This window comes from Quercus lobata, chromosome 4 (assembly GCF_001633185.2).
Source record: "Quercus lobata isolate SW786 chromosome 4, ValleyOak3.0 Primary Assembly, whole genome shotgun sequence".
NCBI lineage: Eukaryota > Viridiplantae > Streptophyta > Magnoliopsida > Fagales > Fagaceae > Quercus > Quercus lobata.
The window spans coordinates 35,337,784-35,357,310 of record NC_044907.1 but is presented as its reverse complement, the minus strand read 5'-3'; the positions used below and the strand labels follow the sequence as shown (position 1 = coordinate 35,357,310).

The window sequence follows — 19,527 nt, the reverse complement described above, 5'->3', positions numbered from 1 at the left end:
AACTATAATAATAATAATTTATTGGGTTTAATAATTTAGCCACTAATTGGGTCAATTTTATTGAACTTTTTTTTTTTTGGGGTTTAATACTAATTTATTGGGTAAGGTTTAGATGAGTTGAAAAAGTTATTAACCTAAACAGGCCAAACCCAACCCAATCCAACCCGACTTATCAACCCATGAGAACAAAAACAAATCTCAGGTATTGGGTTGGGTTGAATTGGCTCAGTGGTTAGATGCGCCCTCCTATAAGCATTAAGAATTTAATCCAATTTTACTCGTACAATCATCTGCCACTATTACATGACCAAATACTTTACCTCTTCACGGATATTATTATGTACAGTCATCTATAAGAATTTTTATAAAAATAATGGCAGCTATGAGCACTAAAAAAGAGTTGTTTAGGACCTTGGGCAATAAAGCTCCAATATGCACATAAATGCTGAAGAAAACGCACAATTTTGAGCAACAAAGGAGAAAAGGAAATATAAATTGGGTCATTTGACCATGCAGGCATCACTTCCATGGAGAAAATACAACTCAAATATTGATATCTTTTCTTAGCGCACGCCACAAATAACCCACACACTTCGGAATAGTCCAAAGTAGTACATACCCCCCCCCCCCCCCAAAAAAAAAAAAAAAAAAAAAAAAATCCCCAAATCAGCATGATTCTCAAAACAAATTGACAAACAGAAGCAGCTTCACTATAAAATATATATGCTATCCTGTAAGTAGAATTCCAATAAAATCAGAATTTATAGCTTTTCATGTATGTGAAAATACATGCATGGCACAGGCCTAGATCTGTGGTGATTGATGTGTATAATTGAAGGAACAAACATCAAGAAAGTCAGGACAAACATTGTATTGCTCTCTATGAAGATAAATATTAGATTATGAAACAATACACTGTCAAGAATTATGATACATGCTTGTCCGACTAGAAAGTCGAGTAGTATTATTAGTGTATTACATAGGATCAAACAAAAAATGGGCACCTAAATTTATTTCTGCTTTTCAAAATTTATTGATCTCCACAGGATCGAATTTATCACAATAACCTTGTAAAGTTGATTTAAAAAATTAAAAAATCACTATAACAAGACAAATTTAGCCTATCAATTAATATAAGGGCAAATGCTTCAATTGAAATTCCCAACTACTCAGCTGGTTTTGTGCCCTTGTAAGTATTAACTAATTGCGTCTGAACGTCATTAGAAACAGCTGAATGCTCTTTGTATTCCATTGTAAATTCACCCTTTCCCTGCACGGATAGGGACAAAGAGGTCAACAAGACAATTCAACTGGGAAACAAGTAAAGCAAAAATTTTCATTTACAATACAGTGTTCTGCTTTACCTGTGTCATTGAACGAAGAGACGTTGAGTACCCAAACATGTTGTTCAGAGGGACCTGGGAAGACAACAAAATGACTTCTGAGAAACATTCTTTATATTTTGATAAGGGGTTCTGAGAAACATATGACTACTGAAACCAAAGAATTCAACAGCGTAATAAACATTGACAATTTGGCATGATGGCAGACTGATTTGCACTAGTTTTTTGCTAGCATAATAATCCAATATTTTGAATTTGGAAATTCCTCAAATAAATCAGCATATTATCAAAGTTCTCATTGCTCTAAAATCAAATCATCAGCTTTAGACATCAATATGGACGTTAGTAGGAAATAATAGGTTTTGTGGACTGATCAGATGCTACCATTCCATGCAAAAATTAAACATTGATTACAGTTAATAGGATGTAAGATAGGAATTAGAAACATAGCAGCAGAAAAAATTTATGTAGTTGACTCATAGGAATTCATAAAAATGTCACGAACGAAGTTAGTGCAGAACTTTTAGCAAAAAGATAGCTGGAAAGTAACTGGAATTACATTATTACATTTTTTTAAAAATTTTTTGATCAGTGGAATACGTGATTACTTGATGCCAGACTTATAAAGCACGGTATATAACATCCATATGCTACAGAGAAAGACAAACCAGATGTCTGAGAACAGGCCAAGACATTATTGTTTATTTTGAAATCTAAAAACCAATCACAGAAACTATTTCCTCTATTCATTTAAGACATTTTTTGATATTCAACGGGAAACAAGAACAGATTTTCATGGCATGCAATTTTGAGGACCAAGGTTCCTTAGGAGGTAGCTTTTTTTTGCTTGGACTGTGGCTCATGGAAATATTCTTAGCTAGTGCAAGAATATCATTGCTAATTAGTGTTGTGTGCAAAGGGGCAGGGGAGTCAATCAATCAACTCTTTCTGCATTGCACTATTTCTAGGGAGCTTTGGTCTCTCGTTTCTGCTTTATTTGGAGTCTCTTGGTTCATGCTAAACTCACTGAATGATTTGTTAGAATGATGGAGATGGAGCTTTAAGGTTCATCATAGTTCTGTTGTATGGAATTCTATCCTAAATTCCTAATATGTTTGGAGTGGTGTTCTTGGATGAGTGCAATTCTAGGATGTTCGATAATATAGAGGCTTAATTGCTTCAATAAAAAATCCAATTTCTTAGATCCTTGTTTGATTGGTTGAATATGTATACCCCCGTGTACCAGAGGTTTGCCCCTTTTTTTCCAAAGAATTCACTATTTTTTTATAAAATCCAAAAAATAAAAAATCAATATCAAAATCTAGATATTCCAAGGAATCTTGATATTCCCTTTCTTCTTGTACATAATTTTTTTGTTTTTCTTTTCTGTCACTCGTACAAATTTTTTCTGGCTACTTCATTTCTTTAATGAAGTAGTAGTCTTCTTTTAATACAATTTTTCTTACTTGTTAAAAAAATAAAAAGAAGAAGAAACCCAAGCATTGAGGTTTTGCAGTAATTAAACAAAACTCTGCCAGTAATTTCTTGAAAAAAATGCAAGTCATCCACAAATATGCATACATAAGTTATATATATATAAAAGAAAAAGGAAAAAGCTTACATGGGCAGTAATCACAGAATCATCTCCATCCTGATCATTTCCGACAATAACACCTTTTCTCCTATCAATAAATGCACAGAAATAATCAGACAAAAGCATTAGAAAATCTTTATGATATTCTGGTTAAAACAAAAAAACTCACTTGTTGATATCACCAGCAACAGTGCCCTGAAATTCAGTTGGAACTTTCAACTCCACCATCATGACAGGCTCCAAAATTACCGGTCTAGCAGCTGTATAGCACTGTTTCAAAAAATTGAAATATAAATGCATGGAAGTAAAAGAAAGCCTAGTAATTAGGTTATACTATAATTAAAAGGCTAAGAATAGCCCAAGTCGCCAAGAGACAATTTAAATCCATTTTACAGGGAATTACACCCTGAACACAGGATTTGAGAATAACCTGTCTAAATGCATATATTGCGGCTAACTTGAATGCAAGTTCACTGGAATCCACAGAATGGGAAGCACCATCTGTTAAAACAACACGAAGATGTTCGACTGGATGTCCAATTAGTGAACCCCTGTACATGCAAGAACAAACATTATACCAATTCATATTCACAATGAAACTAGGCCATGGTATGATATAAGATCATAATACTTTCTAAAAAAATAAAAAGCTAAGATGACCATAATACTTTGAAAAACTCATGCAATATTATAATAACATGATGCTACTCACGAATTCGCTGCTTCTTTAAAACCTTTCTCGATTGCCGGGATAAAGTTTGATGGTATAGCTTGCCCAACAATCATGTTATCAAATTCAAACTTAGTTGATGACCCTTGAGGAAGTGGTTCGATATATCTGCAGTATACAAAACAAAAGATAATACATAACTAAACCATGGTGAAAAGCAAGCTATTAATAGAACCATTCCTTACTTGCCACTGAATTAATATTTATAATTAATATGATATTATTGGCATTGTAAAATTGTAAAGAGCCAAAGTCATAGCCCACTCTACTCAATACCCGGGCACTAACATGGGCACCTAATCAACACCCAATTCGCATGCAACACAAATCATGCCATATGTAGCACACCTGGTATTGATATTTGAATTTATTATACATTAAAAAGTGTTGTTTGTTGTTACAACAAATATATTTAGAGATTCTTTTTGGTAATGACAAATGCATCCGGCAGAGATGATGGTAACACACTAAGATCAAATAAGCCCCTTTGTTCTATTTATGCCTTGGGATCAATAGAAGTTGATATAATACACCATGTCTAACGTATGCACCCAACTAGATCAACATGAAAAAGGAACGAATAAGGGAAACTTAAGGAAGTATCTAGAAAACCTCCAGCACAATAATAATCTGTTCCTCTTTTTAATGGATCAGACATATTCTGAAGCATCAAGCACTAGGTAGGCCCACTAATAACAAAGAACTATACCCCTGTCATGCTGTCTCCAGAATCATTTAAACATATCTTAGAGCATCTCCAACAGGAGAGCTAAACACAAAATCCTCTCTACTATAAAGAGTAAACCCACAAAATAGGTCTCCAATAGACTCTCTATACCTCGAATTTTTTTTGGCTCATGAACAGTAGCTCATCAAGTCTGATGGGCTACTATTCATTCTTCAAATGTTTTTTTCCTATTATAATAATCAAGTATTGAATAAAAAAATGTTGGAAGATGTGTAGTTGTTAAAAAAAGAATAAATAATTAATGAAAAAATAATATTTAAATGAGATAGAAAATGGGATAGAGAATCTGTTGGAAAATGAATTCGAAAAAATGGGTAGCTAAAAGGTAAAAATTACTGTTCATTCTCCAAACAGTACAAAAATTTGCCTAATCTGCTGGAGATGCTCTTATATTGTTTTTAAAGATTATGAAAGAAAATTCATTTTAACAAAAGGCAAATCCCTTGTGTAATCTGTACTGTATCCATGTCAAACTTGTAAGTTTACCATCAACCTTTAGTCACATACATAGCATCCTTAAATAACAATGTGCTCTGAGAGTTCCATATATTTCAAGCATAAGTTGGCCAACAAATTTTTTTTTTTTTTTAATTTGATAAGTAACGAAAATTTTATAACCAAAAAAAAAAAACACCAAGTACAGCGGTGGTGTACTTAGGGAGAAAGGCCAACAATTATGATGGAAGACAGAAGCTAAGACAGGTCTACATAATCTTGGATTCAGATCTTCTAGATTTCTTAGGGTACTCTACCAATAGATTTCCTTAAATCCTAACCACTCCTTAATTATTTAATAATCTAAATTCTGCCACGTCAACATTCCACTAATAATATTCTCAAAATAATAAAATAATGTTGCAAACAAAATAATTAAGAATATTGTTAGTGGAATGCTGACATGGCATAATCTAGACCATTAAATCACTAAAGAATGGTTAAAATTTAAGGAAATTTATTTGGTAGAGTATCCTAATAAATCTAGAGGATCTGAATCCCATAATCTTACCTTGATATCAAATTATGAAATTAAATGCAAAATATCACAGAAGATAGCAATAATCTAAAACTTTTGAAATGTCCTTGAGCACTTGGGCAACACAGAACTGTGATTTAACAATTTTGATACATAAAAACTGTTAATTTCTTTTACACAAAAGAAAACAAATTGCAAAGCAGATAAACTTGCCAATACTATTTTCCAACCAGTATAGTGTAAATATATAAAGTCCTAAGATATTCATCTTGAAAGATATATAGTCCCACATTACTAATCTAGCAAAGAAAAATTTTCAGGACTAAGTAATAGCTAAGGTTTCTGCACCAAGTCATAGTTATAAGCAACTTAACCAAAATTTAGTTTTTCCCAATGGAGAACCAAATCTAACAATCTACATAGAAACTTATACAAAGTTCACCAAAGATGATATGATTATGACAGATAAAAAGAAATGAAATTCACGAAGTGCCTTAAGTATAGGCACAAATCTTAAACATTTTTTCTCACCCGCATACTCGTCCATATTGACCTTGTCCACCAGTTTGTTTCTTATGTAAATAATCAAATTCAGCACGTTGAGTTACAGTTTCTCTGAAGTTTACACGAGGCTTACCAACAGTAGCATCAACCTAGCAAACAAAGAATAAAAACATGATGCAAGGCTGCAGACTTCCTCTGAGAAACAATATCAAAAATCCTAATTTAATATATAAACAGAGACAGAAATGATAGGCACCTTATACTCTCTCCGAATACGTTCAACATATATGTCCAAATGCAGCTCTCCCATTCCAGAAATAATTGTCTACTCAGGATAAAAATAAATTGACATTGCAATGCACGATATAAATTCTTTGTGGCCTCAATAATTATACGGGTAAAAAAAAATGAGATATCATATTAACAACTCAGACCTGCCCACTCTCAGCATCCAGCCCAACTCGGAAAGTAGGGTCCTCTCTCTGAAAACGATTCAAAGCCTTTGAAAACTATCAAAAAAGAAAACAAGAAGATTGTCATGTAATACTGGACACCAACAAATACAATATGCACGCATATAGGCACACTTAAACAAACCACTCACTTGTCCTCCTGAATCTTTTGAAACTGGTTGAACAGCTAAAGACATCACTGGCTCAGGGACATTCATAGAAGTCATTGTGTATTTAACAGACCCATCAGTGAATGTATCTCCTGATCACACAAAAAATGCATAAGTTGAGAAAAATTAGAAAAGCAAAAGAAAAAAGCAACTAGAAAAAAAATGTCATAATCATCAAGTTTCAAAGCCTCATGCCCTCATCTCAAATATTAGGAGTCTAAGTAATTATAACCATTCTGAATACCATTATTATTTTCATACATTTCAAGTTGGGGAAGGGAGACTCGAACCCTAGACATCTCTGTTGCAAACTATAGGGAATGCCATTTTACTTAGAGGTCATGGGCTTGAATGACCATTTTGATATTTTCCTCTCACTTTTAGAAACTTCAACTTACACTAGCTCCTCAGTCCTCACTCTGACCCCCATTCTATTCAGACAACTATGGAAAACAACACAGAAACATAAATTATTGTGTACACATATGCAAAGGGATAAGAGGGACCTGATGCACAATCCACACCAAATACAGCAACTATTTGCCCAGCATGTGCCTGTTGAATATCCTGTAGATATAAAATAGAAAATCAACAACAAAAACCCAAGGAAGAAGAAAAAGAGTAAACTAGTTGAGAATAGAAAACATAAGACTTGAAACCCCAATCTATTAATCTAACACAAATATTCTGAATAATACACATTGGATTAATAACATCACATAGGAGTGAAACTGGAGTCAGCACTAGTGAAAGAAAACACACAGCTTTTCTCTTCATTCTTTCTGTATGGGGGGGGGGTTCGTAGTTTCATTATTGAGTCCAAATTTTTTCAGTTAGTAGTAGAGGAAGGGGGCTGTTATTTCTTGTTAAGGATTTTTGAGAGGGGTAAATTCTTTATGAGATCTGTTTTTATGGGCAAGAATGCAGCACAATGGTTGATGTTTAACATTGAACACCTTGTCGTTGGGGAGAACTCCAAACAGTTTTTTACTTTTAGAGAAGGTGGCACTGCTTTTACTCTTCAATGGAGCTCTAACTCCTCTGGTCAGTTCTTGCTGTTGACTGAACTCAAAGCTGGTGGGCCTAGGAGGTCGCTTATTATTCCGGAAGGCAAAGAGAGAAATGGTTGGAGGGCTTTTGGTCTGGAACTAAGAAAATTGTTGAACCCTTCTCATTATGCGGTGGGTGGAAAAGGTCTTCCTAAGTTCATTCCTCAGGTGCGGAGGCATAACTTGGAGGATCAATATTCTAGAACCTTTGTTGAAGTTGTGCAAGGTTTTCACGGAAGAACAGAGGATAGAAAGAATCTAAAGCAACTAGGATTCACAGCTAAGGGGAAGGTTACTCAGTTAGGAGAGGAGAAAATGGAGTTGAATCTGAGAATTGCAGGGGCAAAAGCAGGGGTTTTTCCGGTGGGTAAGTCTGATAAGAAGGAGGTGGTGGGAGGGGTGAGGATGGAGCAACGTATTAATGAGGTGGTAGAGGTAGGTGAGCAAAATCTGGCAGATAGGATACGTTTCCCAAGTCCAAGTCTGTGTTTGAATTCAAAAGATTATGAAAAGGGGAGGAGGAGTGAAGTTAGGAGATCTTGCTGGACAGGGAGAGGTCTTGTCGTGGAGGTTGATGTGACAGGGAGGAGGCGGGTTTTCTGGGTTAGAAAGAAAAGAGGAGATATGAAGATCAGAGGGGATGTACGGGCAGGAGATTGGAAATGCAATGAAGAAGCTTCTAAGACCCTTAAATGGGTTCCACGGGGAACAAACCAGGCTGCAATTAACCCAGCTTTGGGCCTAGGTACAAGCCCAGTGGTGACCGAAGCTGGTGTGGGCCACTTTCAGTCAGTTTTCTCAGGCCCAAGTCTTTTTGAAGTGGGTGAGACCTCTCTGACTGGAAAAGGATTATCAGCCCAGCCCCCGTGGACACTGGCGCACCCCAAGATCTTCTCCCAGTCTTTCGATCTCGAGCCAGTAGAGCCGGTCCAGTGCGCAGCAGTCCCGTTGGTGGCCGACGGCCCATTCTCCGCCGGTACCAGCTCCGACGAGCCTTGGTTACCCGGTACCAGCTCCGACGAACCTCCGGTTTTGGCCGATGGCTCCTCCGCTGCCGGAACTAGCGCCGTCGTGCCTTCGTTACCACCGGGCAAGGCCGCCGGAACCTTTTTCGTCGGAAATAGCTCCGATGATCGCATGGTGACACCGGGTAAGTCAATCAAGGGGTTTTCCCGACCACCGGTTGAATGCTTTTTAGCTGATTTCTTCTTGAGCTTATACCGGGCTGGGCTTGTGGTATTGGGTAACAATGAGGGGGATAAAGGTGGCTGGGAGAGTTATGCCATTGTTAGGACGGAAGCTATCCTTGATCTTGAGAAACCCAGTCTGGCAGTGATACCCTCAAAGACAGTGAGTGTTGTCCCTGGGGTGAGTGCTTTGGCAGTGGAAGGTTTGATTAGTCCAAACATGGGTTTGGGAGGAGAGGAAAGTTTATCTATACCTCTGTTGTCTAACACTCTCTTTGGATTACCTTCGTCAGCTGAATTGAATTGTGGTAATGAGACTGTGGAGTGTGAGAATATGTTGGATATTTCTAGATGGGTAAAGAACAGGCTTCCTAGTTTCAGTAAATTGGTGGGGCTGCCTTTGAGCCGACATGAGGATTTATGCATTGCTTTGTTACAAAAGATTGAGAGGGAGACGGAGGCTGCCAAAGTGTTGAACAGGAAAGTAACAGCTTCTAGAAAAGTTGTCATCTATAAGGATAAGGGGAAGAGAGAGCTGAGGAATTTGCAATCTTCGGTTAATTATGATGGCAGGTAGTGTGCTGGCTGCTGAGCTAATTTATCAGTTGGGGAATTTATGTCTTTATGAATTTAAAAATTCTTTCTTGGAATGTTAGGGGTCTGAATGACTTTCGGAAACGTTCGATAGTGAAAAATTTATTGCGTGAGTGGAAGTGTGATGTAATCTGCCTTCAAGAAACTAAGCTTTCTGGTCTGGACAGACAGAGGGTTGGCAGCCTGTGGAGTTGTCCTTTTGTGGATTGGGTGGCTTTAGATGCAGTCCAGACGGCCGGTGGGGTGTTGTTGATGTGGGATAGTAGGGTTTTAGAGAGGTTGGAGGTTTTGGTGGGTTCTTTTTCTGTGTCTGTTCGATGGCAAGGGTTGGGAGACGGCTTCATTTGGGCGTGTTCTGGGGTCTATGGCCCAGTTGATAACAATGCGAGGGGGCTAATGTGGGACGAGTTGGTAGGTGTTCATCATTTCTGGAACGTCCCTTGGTGTTGTATCGGGGATTTTAATATTGTTCGTTTCCCTAGTGAACGGTTGGGAAATTCTCGTCTTACTCCGGCTATGGAATTGTTTTCAGAGTTCATTGAGGATCTTAATTTGATAGACTTGCCTTTGGAGGGAGGGAGCTATACTTGGTCTAGCGGATCAAATTAGCCCTCGATGTCTAGGTTAGACAGAGTTTTGGTGTCTCCCGATTGGGAGGAACATTATCCGGATGTGATTCAACGGATTTTACCTCGCCCTATTTCAGACCATTTCCCAATTCTAGTGGAGATAGGGGGAATGGCGAGGGGGAAAAGCCCTTTTAGGTTTGAGAATATGTGGCTAAAGACGGAAGGGTTTACTGATAGAGTGCATTCTTGGTGGAATCGGCATTCTTTCTCTGGTACTCCTAGTTTTGTGTTTGCCAAAAAGCTGAAGGCTTTGAAAGAAGACATCGTTCAGTGGAATCGGTTGGAGTTTGGTCATGTCGGATGCAAAAAGACTCGACTATTAGAGGCTTTGAAGTTATTAGATGCCAAGGAAGGGGAGTTTGGCCTCTCTGATGCAGAGACATGTGAGAGAGTTGCGGTGAGATCTGAAGTTGAGAAACTTCTCTCCTTGGAGGAAATCTCTTGGAGACAGAAATCAAGGATGCTATGGATTAGGGAAGGAGATAATAATACAAAATTCTTCCATAAGGTGGCTAATTCCTGTAGAAGGTTTAATCATCTGAGTTTTTTGGAGGTGGATGGGGTGATTTATGAGGAGGAATCCGAGGTGGCTGCCCAAGTAGTAAATTTTTATAAAAATTTGTATCAGGAGACAGAGGAGTGGAGGCCTTTTGTGGAAGGTTTGGAATTTGATCAGATAGATGGGTCGGAGAGGGGTTGGCTTGAAAGGAGATTTGAGAAGGAGGAGATTCTTCTAGCTGTTAATGAGCTGGCTGGAGATAAAGCTCCAGGTCCAGATGGTTTTTCTATGGCTTTTTTCCATCATTGTTGGAGAGTGGTGGAAAGTGATGTTCTAGCAGTTTTTGAGGAGTTCTATCATCATAGTAAGTTTGAGAAATCTTTGAACGCTACCTTTTTAGCCCTTATTCCTAAGAAGAATGATGCTTCTAATATTCGAGATTTCAGGCCTATTAGCTTGGTGGGGAGCTTGTACAAGATCTTGTCTAAGGTTTTGGCAAATCGATTGAAACGGGTTTTAGATCAATTGATTTCTGAGTCTCAAAATAGTTTTGTGGGAGGTAGACAGATTCTTGACTCAGTTCTTATTGCCAATGAGTGTGTTGACAGTCGAGTAAAGAGTAAGATCCCGGGGGTGATTTGTAAGCTAGACATTGAGAAAGCTTACGATCATGTGAATTGGGAGGCCCTTCTAGATCTTTTGAAGAGAATGGGCTTTGGGGAGAAGTGGTGTAGATGGATTCGCACTTGTATTTCTACTGTCCAGTTTTCTATTTTGATTAATGGGGCTCCAGCTGATTTTTTTGGGAGTTCGAGGGGATTGAGACAAGGAGACCCGCTTTCTCCAATGTTGTTTTTGGTCATGATGGAGGTCTTAAGTAGGATGTTGAAAAAAGTTGAAGGTGCTGGCTTGATCAGGGGTTTTAAGGCTGATGGGAGACGGGGTGAAGGGGAATGTGTCTCGCATCTTCTATTTGCGGATGATACTATCCTGTTCTGTGATGCGGAAATAGAGCAGATCCTTCATGTGCGGATGCTTCTCCTTTGTTTTCAGGCTGTGACAGGTTTGAAGGTTAATGCCTTGAAGAGTGAGATGGTTCCAATAGGGGAGGTGAATAATGTTCATACCTTGGCAGAGATTCTTGGTTGTCGGATTGAGTCTTTGCCTATGACCTACCTTGGTATGCCGTTGGGGGCTTCCCATAAGTCCCCTTCTATTTGGAATCTTATCTTGGAGAAAATTAATAAGAAGTTGGCCGGGTGGAAGAAGTTGTATTTGTCAAAAGGAGGTAGACTGACGCTTCTTAAGAGTACGCTCTCTAGTCTTCCTACTTATTATTTATCTCTTTTTACTATCCCCTCGCATGTGGCTAATAAGATTGAGAAGATCCAGAGGGACTTCTTGTGGGGGGATTCGAAGGTTCATTTGGTGGGGTGGGATAAGGTGTGTGCTCCTAAGGCTAATGGAGGTTTGGGGATAAGGAAGTTAACTACTTTTAATAGAGCCTTATTAGGAAAATGGTTATGGCGGTTTGGGGTTGAGGAGACTCGTCTTTGGAGGAGGGTCGTAGCTTTGAAGTTTGGGGAAGAGTGGGGGGGATGGTCTTCCAAGCTAGGTAGGGGTGTTCATGGATGTGGTCTATGGAGAAGTATCCAAAAAGGTTGGGAGGTTTTTAGCAAATATATCCGGTTTGAGGTAAGGGCGGGGAATAGAGTGAAGTTTTGGACAGATCAGTGGTGTGGGGACTTACCACTCCACCTATCCTTCCCAGTAGTGTATGGGATTGCCACTAATAGAGAGGCTTCTGTGGCTTCGTCTCTCGAACGGTTGGGGACCGAGGCTCGAAGAAGCTGGAAGGTTCTTTTACTTAGGGATCCTAATGATTGGGAGATGGGAGATGTGGATGATTTCCTTCACACCTTGGCTTCTAGTTTACCTCAATCTGAGCAAGGTGACCGTATGATATGGAAACTGTCGAAGAAAGGAGATTTTAACATCCGCTCGTTCTACGATAGGCTTCGAAGCCCCTTGCCTATTATCTTTCCTTGGAAAGGTATTTGGAAGGTTAAGGCTCCTACGCACGTCTCGTTCTTTGTTTGGACTGCTTCTTGGGAGAAGATTCTTACAGGGGACATTCTGCGACGTAGAGGCTTTGATTTTGTTGACTGGTGCGTTATGTGTCGTTGTAATGGGGAGACGGTGAATCATTTGCTTCTCCAGCTTATCAGTTGTGGAGCTTGGTGTTTAGATCCTTTGGGATTTCTTGGGTCATGCCTAGATCGGTTGCAGATATGCTTTTCGGTTGGTGGAATTGGTTTGGAAAGCACTCTTCTAGCATTTGGAATTTAGCTCCGTTGTGCCTAATGTGGTGTATTTGGAGGGAGCGAAATTGGCGGACTTTTGAGGACAGGGACAAATTCGATGACCAATTGCTTGCTTATTTTTGTGGTTCTCTATTTGATTGGTCTAAGGCTTGGGGACTCACCTCTAGTGACTCTCTCCCTTTGTTCCTTAGTTCTCTCCTTTGTAATTAGCTCTTTGTTGTTTTCCGTTTGTTTTCTTGTCTTTTTCTTCTTCTTTTTGTTTCTTTCTCTGTACTCTTTGCCCTACCTTATGTTTTCATGGGGTAGTTTCTTGAATATACATCTTTTTTATTTATCAAAAAAAAAAAAAAAATATTCTTTTGTTCCGAAAGATTAGAGTGCAACCTACCCCAACTTCACCCCTACCCCTTTACCACCTAAGCCACAGCATGGGGACAGGCAGAAGACATTGTAGAGATAGTTGGTTCGCAAAATTTGATTTCATGTATAAAAAAAATCCCAATCATATCATTAGAATTAATTACTATGATGAATGTCAAAGCAAAACTAACCTCCATCTCATCAGAATGCATCCGAACCAAGCGAGGAATCTGTACCAGGAAGATAATATATCCATAACTATTAAATTTAATTTAGAAATTCAATCAGTATCAGAGCACTGATAGCATGATACAATGGGCATGCCGGAAAATTCATTAATAAAATAAAACTATTTTTCAAAATTTAAAGGATGTAATTGTCCAGATTATATCATTCATAAAAGCACAAGTGCACAACACACATACAACGTGTCTTACCATATTGAACCATAAGAATGAGCATTGCAATCAGAGAAAAATAGAAGCTTGGTCACCTTACTTATCCAAAAAAGAGAAGCTTGGTCACCTTGCAGTACATATTGAAACAATCATAACATATGCAAACACCAATCTATCCCATACACTTCCTCTGTCTCAAAATGTTAGTCCCTTTTCCAATTTTAAGATGTTCCAAAAAGGATGTCCCAAAATTGATGTCCAACTTGAAAATTCATTTTTGATTGGTAAGTTACACATGCAGCTGGTGGCTTTTAAACCATGACCTCACCTTCCACCTTCCTCTTACAAGGGGAGGAGGCGTATCATATTCACCACTCAATGTGATTCAAGTTTTCCAAAAATTATTTTTATATGGTGTACCATAGAAGGTTACAAATTGCAATATTTTCAGGCAGGAACACATTATCGAGAAACAAAAGTTTGCTGACATTTGCAATTATCTTCTTTCAAATGACACTGAAAGATGCTAAATGGATTAATTAACAGAATAACTCAAAACAAAAGATCTCAAGCCCATAAGTGCAACTTCAACTGGAAACAAACAAGCTAATAAATTACACATCTTGAACTGACCTTAACTTTCTTTCCAGTATTTATGTTATGTATAAAATCACCCTTCCGAATGATACCTTCATAGATTCTTCATTTAAAATAAAATAAAAAACCATGTTAGCATAATGGCTCATCTACATGTCTGAGTACTAACATTGCCAGCACATGAATGAAATAATAAGATAGTTGGACTATCAAGAAATTGAAAATATACCACCTCTCAGACAGGCATACCTTAGATATGTCAACTGACCAAAGCGCCCTTCCTCCAATTTAAAAGCTAACGCCACAAGAGGCCCATCTGGAGTTCCAGACAATGTGACCTTTACGAGAATAAAATATATCAATTCCCCAATCAGGTTATAAAACAGATGACTGTACAAAAGATTTTTTAGATAAGAGATGATAGTACAAACGATTCAAGACAAAAATTTATTTTCATTAACCCAATACCTTCTCTTCATTCTTACTTTGGTCAAGAGCATAGCTACTGACTTCAGTTGGACAAGGCAAATAACTAAGTACACCATCCAAAAGTGGTTGTACTCCCTGTAATCCAGAAAACATAAAAGATGAGGAATATAATCAACAGACTTCTGATAGTTGAACAAACAAGTAGTTTCAATAATTGTTTACTATATAGAAGGCACCATTGAATGGACCCTAGTAATGCATATATTGTGTGTCGTTTTATTTAGGATGATAATTAATTATAAGATATGACTAGGCAATATGAAATGATGAAGAGAACTCCAATTATGAAAATTTCAAGCAACATCGCAAGCAGGCCAAATGAAGAGAAAAATGGTAGTACATTCATCAAATTGTCATAATAGCATCAACAACCTCAACTGTCACCTGCACGGACTGCATAGTCTCCACAAAGACATGCAAGAAAAAGTTACTTGACAGGTCATGGTGTATTAATCTAACCAGCATCGCCTTCTTATAAGAACCGAACAACTATTTTTATTTTATTTTATTGGTAGGAACCAAACAACTATAGATAGAAAGAAAAAATCTCTAAGTACAAACAAATTAAATATATACTCACCATGAAATCTACAAAATTGGCAGCGTATTCAGCGACATTAATGGGGAGAAGACAAGGTATCAATTGACAAGTTAAAGAAGGGAAAAGTATACTGACTATATTCTTAGGTTACCTTGTTTTTAAATGCACTACCCATGAATACAGGTACAAATTTCCGTGCTACAGTTGCTCTGCGAATTGCTTCCTACAGATAAAAATAAATCAAAATTCTCTCAAACAAACAGAACCTATAAAAGTTAACAGTGCCTAACAATGTAATTGCAATATGCAAAGAATAATGTTAAATTCCTGAGAATGACATTCCATTTCCTAATTCAATATGAACTTTGTATTTGTTAGCTGATGTCACAAATACATTTTTAGACAAAATAAGAGCTCAAGCAGTCATCACCACCTAACAAGTTGGTTTTCATTTTATCATGCACAAGCATCCACCCCTAACATGTAAGGGCAATAAACTGACAGTCTTCATCAGCTATTCTCTTACTCTTATGACCTCTATTGCCAAAAATGAATCGCGTATTCAAATTATTGTTTCACAGTATTTTTTTCAGAAAGCATGCTGGTGCACCTCAAGTTCAGTTGATGATACAGGCTCATCATTGAGAAATACTTCAGCAAGTTTATCATCAACTTCAGAAACAGCCTCTATTAGTTCCCGTCTCTTTTCTGCAACTAAAGCCTCCATATTGGCAGGTATATCTTCAGCAACTATTTTTTCACTGCAACATGCAACAAGAAGCGGTAAATTTGGAACCATAATGCAATGTCCATTAAAAAAATTACACAAACACCATATCTTAGAAACAGACCCACTGGAGCCGTGAAAATATAATGCTTTTAATTGCACAAGGTCAATGAGCCCCTTAAAATCCTCCTCCAACCCAATTGGAACTTGCATGGCAGCACTGTGATGCCGGAGTTTAGACCTTGCCTGTAAGAGAAATCAAATAATCAGCATATCATTGCTCTGAAATTTCAAAGTTAACATAATTTAGAACTAGAATGGACCTGACAAATTTTCCAAGTAAACAACAAAAGCATCCTAGTTGCAGAATTTTAAAGAACACTTATTTCATTTAAGAATGTTGTATTCCATGTAAGAAAATGAAAATAAATTACGTAAGATGCACTTAATAATGTTTTCACAAAAATAATCAAGCCTCAGGCATCAGGCAATCAAAGTAGAAGTTAAAATGTTTTGCCAACCCAGGCAAATGATAGTTCGTTAACTATTACAATTCACAATATTCACTAATTCTAAGTACTCAAGCTGTCAAACATTTTAAAAAAAAATAAATATCATTAAATTGTTTTCTTCAATGAAATTATGGACAAGAATCTTGCTTTGTCTTCAATATAAATAAATGAAAACTAGATATTCTACCTTTGGCTTATGATAAAACAGTAAATAAAACAATACAGAAACCATTTAAGATATTTCTTATGATGTCTCATAATTCTACAACACACCTGGTTGAGAACTTTCCATGGATCTGCTCCCATCCGATCAAGTTTGTTAATAAATGCAAGTCTTGGAACCTCATATCTTCTCATTTGCCGATCAACGGTAATCGACTGACTTTGCACACCGCCAACACTACAAAGTACAAGAATGGCACCATCAAGAACACGCAAAGCCCTCTCAACCTCGATCGTGAAATCTACGTGACCGGGGGTGTCAATAATGTTAACCTGCAAGAGCAAGTTTTCCAGATAGAATTAGAAATCCAGCAAAGCAGGCAGCAGTTTTTTTCACGAACCATGTATGTATTCAAATTCACTACAATCATTTGGCAATCGGTCATTCAAAACCAAAACACTTAAATTTTTGGTTAAATTGCAAATTTGGTCATCAGTTCATCAACCTCTAACCTTTGTTTTAGAATCATCCTTATTCTTTAAAATGTTCATCTTCAGCTGATGGATGGAAAATGCTCACATAAAAACTGGAATTCATGAAACCAAGGTCACTTTGATGATGTGGAGCCTGTGATGTGGCATGAACTCTGCTTGCCATGTTAAAATTTTAGACTTTTTGGAAGAATTTTGAAAGTACAGCGACCAAAATGAAACATTTTAGATTATGAGGAAGATTCTGAAACAAAATGCAAATGTTGAGGACCAACTGTGTACTTTAACCTAAATTTTAATTCCTCAATTTCATGGCCAATTAACAAACCAAGTAGCTGTGGACTATCTTATTTATCACTTAACAGTGGTTTCATTTTCATTAGTATACAAAAATGTCTGCATATTTGACACTCAGCTGAAAATTTCTAGCTACTAGTAGTAGTAGTTTCTTTGAATTTTTTTTTTTTTTTTTTTTTTTTTGACAAGTAATAAACTTTATTGAAAAAAGATGTAAGAAAATACAGAAGAAAGAAGCATACAGGCCGTGTGCTAGAAGCAACATTGAAAAAATTAAGTAACAAAGCAAGTACAAAAATCAAGCATATCAGGTAACGAAATGAAAGAAAAAACACCCGAAGCATAGTAGTAGTTTCTTTGAAATTCATTCTAGTTTTGCTAACACTGTCTTGGGAACCAAAAAAAATCCAGATAAGCAGGCAGCAATATTTTTTTTTAACAAAACACGTATATATTTAAATTCACAACAACCATTAAAGTTTTAAGAATACCAATCATCCAAAACAAAAAAAACTTAAATTTTATTTTGAATTGTATACTTCGTCCTCAATCTTCAACTTTTGTTTCAAAATCATCCTTATGTTTTAAAACATTTCAAAAAGGTTTTTGCCATCATTTGATAGATGGAAAATGATTGTTTAACAAATAAAATTCATGAAACCAAGGTTACCTTCATGACATGGCATGCCACGTCAAAACTTTCCATTCGTTAGATGACAATAAAGACCCTTTTGAAAAAAAAAAATGCTTCAATTTTAATTCTGCATTTTTATGGCCATTTGATACACTATGTAGCCACGAGTAATGCTAGAAACACAACATTTTTCATAATAGTTGAGTTGGTGTCAGGATTTTATTAGTTCTCATCTCGACCCACATTACTAACTTCACTTTATCACCTACCATTAACAACTTAACGCCCCAAAAATTGTGAAGATTAATGTAACTCTAGACGTATTGAGTAGCCATAGACTAATAGACTGGACACTAACAAATTCAACACTTAACAAAACAACAGTGATTTAATTTTCATTAGCATACACAAAAATGCTCACATATTTTGCACTCAGCTGAAAACTCTAGTACTAGCAGTAATAGTAGTAGTTTTTTTTTTTTTTTTTTTTTTAACCCTATAGACAACAATTTTCACAACAGTTAAATTGACAAGTTCTTACTGTTCCTCGCACTTTTTTACCTAGCAATGGTGAAATTTTTGGTGACTCTATACTTATTGAGTGGTAGTTTTTTTTTTCCTTTGAGATTCGTTCAAGTTTTCCTACCATTTTCACGGGAACCAAACAGAAGGGAGTAGTACCTGATAGTCTTTCCAAGTGCAGTAAGTGGCGGCGGACTGGATGGTAATACCCTTCTCTCTCTCCAAATCCATAGAATCCATTTTAGCTCCGACTCCATCTCTGCCTCTAACCTCGTGGATCTCATGGATCCGACCCGTATAGTAAAGTACCCGCTCGGTTAACGTGGTTTTGCCCGAATCGATGTGGGCCGAAATCCCGATGTTTCGGAGCCGACTCATGGAGTCCTTCCACCAGGGCTCTTTCTCGTCTTTCGACGCCGCGCGGGCCAAGCTCCCGGAGGAGAAGTGGCGGAGGAGGAGGAGCGCGGCGGTTGGGGAGTGAGAGTGGGAGTGGGTGTGGGAATGGGACGGTGTGGTTTTGGATGGGGAAGTGTAGAGAGTGTAGAGTGAGCGAGGTGTGGAGGGTCTTGGAAAGCGAGCCATGGATGGTGGTTGTTTTTGGTTTTGGGGTTTTTTTTGAGGTAAAACCCTAAACCCAGGGGTTTGTGTGACAGTGCTGGAGAGAGAGAGAAGGAAAGGAAATGGTAGTTAGGGGGTTTTAGATTGCAGAAGGAGATTGTATTAAAGCGGGTCGGGTCATTGTAAACGGTTTTTTTTTTTTTAATAAATTTAGAAATGAGGGGTTTTCATTTTTGTTGAAATATAATGTGGAGTACCAAAAAAAAAAAGTCTTGGGTGGATGTTATTGGTTTTTTTTTTTTAGAGGAAACTATAGTAAACTTTATTCATTTAATATCATGGTATACAATAGGGAAAGAGAAAAGAGGATCAAAACAATGGTCTCCTCGTTCTCTTTTGCAAGTTGCAACACTAGGAAGAGCTAAAACAACACAATTACATC

The 19,527-nt window shown here is 37.4% G+C and overlaps 1 protein-coding gene across 1 annotated transcript; it reads right to left on the bottom strand.

Moving 5' to 3' along the window:
- Positions 1–854: 854 nt before the first annotated feature.
- On the bottom strand, positions 855–19,115 carry LOC115986368 (elongation factor G-1, mitochondrial). Its single transcript, XM_031109300.1, has 20 exons — positions 18,687–19,115; positions 16,694–16,915; positions 16,033–16,154; positions 15,792–15,942; positions 15,333–15,404; positions 14,620–14,715; positions 14,401–14,489; positions 14,188–14,254; positions 13,348–13,386; positions 7,021–7,081; positions 6,497–6,606; positions 6,327–6,401; positions 6,149–6,217; positions 5,920–6,041; positions 3,650–3,775; positions 3,368–3,488; positions 3,107–3,207; positions 2,965–3,025; positions 1,365–1,418; positions 855–1,270 (listed from the first exon to the last, which is right to left on the bottom strand). The coding sequence occupies exons 1-20, from the start codon at positions 19,107–19,109 to the stop codon at positions 1,166–1,168; spliced, it is 2,286 nt and encodes a 761-aa protein (XP_030965160.1). The 5' UTR covers positions 19,110–19,115; the 3' UTR covers positions 855–1,165.
- Positions 19,116–19,527: the final 412 nt, after the last annotated feature.

What these genes read in the sequence shown, in the direction of transcription:
- LOC115986368 (XM_031109300.1), bottom strand. Translation starts at nt 19,109, where the DNA reads ATGGCTCGCTTTCCAAGACCCTCCACACCTCGCTCACTCTACACTCTC. An exon ending in GTTGCTGGTGATATCAACAA is followed by an intron (nt 3,026 to 3,106) that starts GTGAGTTTTTTT and finishes ATTTATTGATAG; the next exon opens with GAGAAAAGGTGTTATTGTCG. An exon ending in ATTCTGTGATTACTGCCCAT is followed by an intron (nt 1,419 to 2,964) that starts GTAAGCTTTTTC and finishes TTGTCTTCCCAG; the next exon opens with GTCCCTCTGAACAACATGTT.